At 38.8% G+C, this 5,100-nt stretch overlaps 1 protein-coding gene across 1 annotated transcript in view; it reads right to left on the reverse strand.

Moving 5' to 3' along the window:
* RALGAPA2 (Ral GTPase activating protein catalytic alpha subunit 2) overlaps positions 1 to 5,100 on the reverse strand; it is a 295,774-nt gene that overhangs the window by 231,835 nt on the left and 58,839 nt on the right. Inside the window, exons 6-7 of the mRNA XM_011371357.2 lie at positions 3,920 to 4,097; positions 3,011 to 3,126 (exon numbers count right to left, since the gene is read on the reverse strand). Coding sequence (XP_011369659.1) covers positions 3,011 to 3,126; positions 3,920 to 4,097 — 294 coding nt within the window. The remainder of the gene's footprint in view (positions 1 to 3,010; positions 3,127 to 3,919; positions 4,098 to 5,100) is intronic.

Genomic DNA, 5,100 nt, shown 5'->3' on the forward strand with positions numbered 1-5,100 from the left:
AGTAAATGATGGAAATAAATGAGGAAGATAATACTTTCGAAACAATGTAAAAAGAAATTTAAAACCAGTATCTTGATTCTCCTGATTCTTCCATTCCAAGCTTGCAGCCTTTGGATAATATGTGAAAAAAGAACATATGTATATTTACATTTCAAATTAATGTATACTAAACTGAAATGCTTTATATTATTAAAATTTTTATCCCAACTTAAAAACTTGACAAATACTGATAATTATGTAATGAAATCATATTTTAAAACTCAAAAAATAACAAGAATGAATATTTCAAAACAAAATAGTAACTATGTTAAAAACAGCATTTTTATTACTAAAAAAATCACCCAACAATATCATTTCTTTTTTAAACTTGCTCTACTACATGATGCCCATATTTTTTTCCACATGTTCTTTATGATGATTTAACATTCCTGTGCCCTTAAAACATCTAGTCAGGTATAATCAGGTGCTTTTTTTTTTTTAACTCTAAAAAGACCCTTTACAATAAACAGGAACTAAGGAAACAACCCCTTGCAAAGATTTCATCCAATGTTACCGATATGCAATATCAATATCAAAAGGCAAAGCTACGGAATCTTGGAAAAAGAATTCTCCTGATTAAAAGCAATCCACAGGCTAGAATAAACCAGCCCTACCAGTCTAGCTATACCTGTCAGTGGCTCTTAATACTTGTTAGACCATAGATCTCTCTAGAGCAGAGCTTCTCAAATTCCTTCATGATGCAGCCCACTTAGAAAATGATATTTGTGCAGCGTCTGAGGTAGAGGGATGAGAGGCTTTGGCTGCCCAGGGGCAAAGGAGTTCAGTATCTGTAACCTGTTAGAAGTTCTCTGGGGTGAGCTGAGGGCAAAACTCTGCTCTGAAGACTCAATCCAGTAGAGAGAAGGGAGAGAAGGAGAAGGGGATAAATGTGAACATACCATTCTGCACACAATTTAGGGGCTCACAGTCCGCATAAAACCTCTACCTATATCAATGCATCCTTCCTCTAATGGGATCCTGGGGATTTCGTGACTCATTCAAGGTCACACAGCTTATTAGTAACACATATAGAATGAAAACCCATCTCCCAACATATCCAGGTTCAAGATACTCTATGCTGATCTAGGACATAAAGAATGCCCTGGCACTTCTGAATAAATAAGAGCTCGAGATGCAGGTAGAATGGGACAGCAGAGCTAAACGCGGAGCTTCTAGACAATGACCAAATACCCCAATTGGAATCCTTGTGTTCCTGGTGCTGACTAAAGAGAACAGGGGAGTGGAGAGCTGACAAGATCACCCAGCAGGACAGAGTAGTCAGAAAGGACAACCAAAGACTGAATTGTGAAGGACAGCAGAGAGAAACCATCTCCCAAAGTAAATGGGAAAAAAGTAAAAGGAAGGAAGGAAGGAAGTCAGAAGAAAATATCAGGAGAGGACTCTCGTGAAGGAGGGACAGACACTCTCAAATCATCTGAAAGACTGGGTATGACACAAACTTAAGAGTGTCCTTCCTCTGGACTTGACCACAAGAACTCCTTCATGGTTTTGGACCTCTGTCTTATCAATGACAGAGCAGAGGCAAGTAACAGAGAGTGTCAAGGAACGTTAGGTAAGGAAGTGGACTTGGCAGAGATTATTACATCAACAAACTTGATTGTGAATGGAAGGACAGAAAATGGATGATACCCAGGAGGAACTCAGAGAGAGAAAAGTGTTCACTGAGGAAAAAGTACTCAGTAGCTTTTTTTGAATCACATTCATGCTCAGAAATATAGACCAAGGGACATAAATAACCAATTGAAACCATAAACTAATGTTTTTTTTCTGTATTCAGGTGACAAATATAAGAGGAAGGAGTATGTGACATAAAGCAGGCACATGAAATAATTACATATGCTTTCATTCAAATCTCCCTACCTGCTCTGCCTACTCCTAACCCACCCATTCAGCCTCTGGGCCTGCCTCCTCCTTCATCCTGTCTTGCTAGCACAGAGATCACAGAGCTCCTGAAACTCTTTTGAATTCCTAAGTGATAAGAACATTAGGAGCATCATTTGTCCTATTGAGGTGACTCTGAATGGGCTCCTGGATGATGTGTGGATGGAGGCTGGTCATCAGAAAGACCAAACCATGATCGGAACTTGGAATTTTCAGCCCCATCCCCACCCCGTTTCTCTAGAAAGGGGAAAAGGGCTGGAAATGGAGTTACTGACTGATCATACCTGTGAGAGGAAGTCTCCATAAAATCCCAATAGTAGAGGTTTTAGGGAGCTTCCAGGTAGGTGAACACATCGATTAACTGGGAGGGTAATGCACCTCAGCTCCATAAGAACAGAAGCTCCTGTGCTTGGAACTTTCCCAGACCTTGTCCTATGTATCTCTTATTCTGGCTATTCTGTATCCTTTATTATATTTTTTAATAAACTGGTAAACATGAGTAAATGCTTCCCTGAGTTCAGGGAGCTGCTCTAGCAAATAAATATGAGGAGGGGTTTGTGGGAACCTATGATTTTGGGGGTAACCTAGAGACCTACTATGTACAGTTAGCATCTGAATGGGATGGAAACAGTTTTATGGGGCTGAGATCTTAACATGTGGGATTGTATGCTATCTCCAGGTAGATAGTTTCAGAATTGAGATAAACTGTAAGACACCCAGCTGTTGTGGCAGAGAATTGCTTGTTACAGGGAAATAACCTGCACATTTGGTGACCATAAGTGTCATAAGTGAGTGTTCTGTGTGAATGTAGAAATAATATGAGAGCAAAAGAGACACACAGATGGAGAACTAGATTTTTCACTTTACATACATATTCACACAAAATAGTGTGTATACCTGATCTTTGACGAAGTGACCTGGCACATACTCTATGTTTAGTTAAATATCACATAAAATCACCCCAAAGAAAAAGAAAAAATGCAAAATGTGAACAAACAGGAAGAGACAATGTTTTCTCTTCCTTACTCAGAATAAGACGATCACTGAATTATCTATGATTTGCTCTTACCTGAATGACCATATATTTCAACAGTATTTGAAGAAAAAAGCATGTTTGGTCCTCAGCGATCTTTTCCCCCGATATGGCTGGCAGGAGTGGACTGATTTCTTCTGGATATATCTTTGCTGCAGAGTGAAAAATAATGAGAACTCTTTCACTAAAGTAAAATTTTAAACAAGATTTTTTTAAATGGCCTCTATTAAAATACATCTATCCATCCATTAGACCTGCTCACACGGACCGAGCAAGTATGCATGAAGGCCTTACAAACATGATAACAGATGCCCATAAAGCCACCTTTTCCACTGGACCATTATTTTCCCTTTCAAATTCTGCTTTTGTCAGCCTAAGGTCAAATACCTGTCATTTGTCAATTAAGTAATATGCAGTTATAAATTAATGGCCCTAATTGGCAAGTTCCTTGAAAATTCATAGGACACAGTGGCTGCCATTAATAGTCCCATGAGGCCACTATTATCCTTCTATGAATGCTGCATGAAAATACTCAGCTGGCAAAAAGGGCTTGGGTGAGCAGATGAATGCCTACTTAAGAAACAATAAAGTCAGAGACAACAAACAGTAGTTTTGGATAGTGGATTTAAATCTCATTAACAGCCAAAAAACACTCAGACATAGCATGTGTCTCTACTTTCTGCTATTGCTAATATTTGTCTCCTCCTTTCCATTCCTGTTTCGACGATTTCAGTAAATTTCTCCTGTCATCATCTCATATAAAATAAGTTTCAAGTCCTTCAATTCTAATGTTTCTAAGAATCTACTATGAATATGAACATGGATAATTCTTCGGAATCCATCTATGAAATCAAGATTTCTATTCAGGGAAACAGCAAACCAAGGAAATCCTCAATGTAACTTCAAGAGTCATTTCAACCTTTAAGATCTGTTCACATCACTCACCATCAGCTACACTAGGGCTCGGACTGATGAGCGTCTCCAGTGTACAGGGCCCTCTGGAGGAAACAATCGCTGGGAAACCAGGCACAAGGCAAGCAAAAATCAGCACCTGCTCTTCTGCACAGTTTGTCTGAAGTGCCTGAAGCCACAGAAGAAACAGCCTGATTCCTTCACATCTTATCTAAAAACAAAATTAAAGGCAACAAAATTAAACACATGTATTTGTAGAAATGCACTGCAATGTAGCATCAGTTCTGAGAAAGAAAATCTAGAAGTGAAAGGTATTGTTAAAGTACTACACGAAGTTCACTTAGTGACAAGTAAATAAGGATGCAGCAATACAGCACAAGAGTTAAGAGCTTGGGTTCTGGAGCCAGGATGGCTGGGTTCAAATGCAGTCTCTACTACTTTCTAGCTTAGCTGTGACCTGTGCAGAATCACTTAACTTCTCTATGTCTTAGTCTCTCCATCTGTAAAATAGGGATGATAACAAAATGTATCACAAAGTGCAGATATAGGATTAAGTGAGTAAGAACAAACAGTGCCTAGCTCAGAGTGCTATGTATTTTCTATTAACTATATTTCATTCCATAAGGCACAGTGCCCAAATCATCAATGCTCAATTATCCATGGAAACAATGTAAAGATAATCTTCCTCCAAATTTACACTGTGCTTTGAAGAGAATTTATGTCATGTCACTACAACATGCACATTTATAATGTTCTTGAGAAGCAGAACACTTAAAGCTAAATAAGACCTTAAAGAGCTGGCTCAATGGGATGGGACAGTTCTCCAGCTTGCCTGCCTTATGTCCCTACTCTATTCTCTCCCACACCTTTGCTATAGTCTGAATGGCTGGCATCACCTGGCAGAAAACATTGATATAGGTATTCTTCATCTTCCTCTGCACTTACTTTTAACTTCATTCCATTCCTAGAATTCATAAACACAGGTACCTCCATTTCTACATTCCTAAATGGCTGAAAAGATGATGCCAATGAAATAAGTTAAATAAGCAAAAGAGATGAAAAAAATGTCAGTTGAAAAATTAGTGAGTTCCAAATGTAGGCAACTGAGGGACTGCCTGATCTCTTTTCAATTACATCAAGGTGCTGATTCTGCTGGAGTGTGTGTTCAAGCAAAACACAAGGCTCTACAGAAAAGCCAAGAGGAGAAGAGCCAA

The sequence above is a fragment of the Pteropus vampyrus genome, unplaced genomic scaffold, assembly GCF_000151845.1.
Source record: "Pteropus vampyrus isolate Shadow unplaced genomic scaffold, Pvam_2.0 Scaffold7, whole genome shotgun sequence".
In the NCBI taxonomy this organism is placed as follows: domain Eukaryota; kingdom Metazoa; phylum Chordata; class Mammalia; order Chiroptera; family Pteropodidae; genus Pteropus; species Pteropus vampyrus.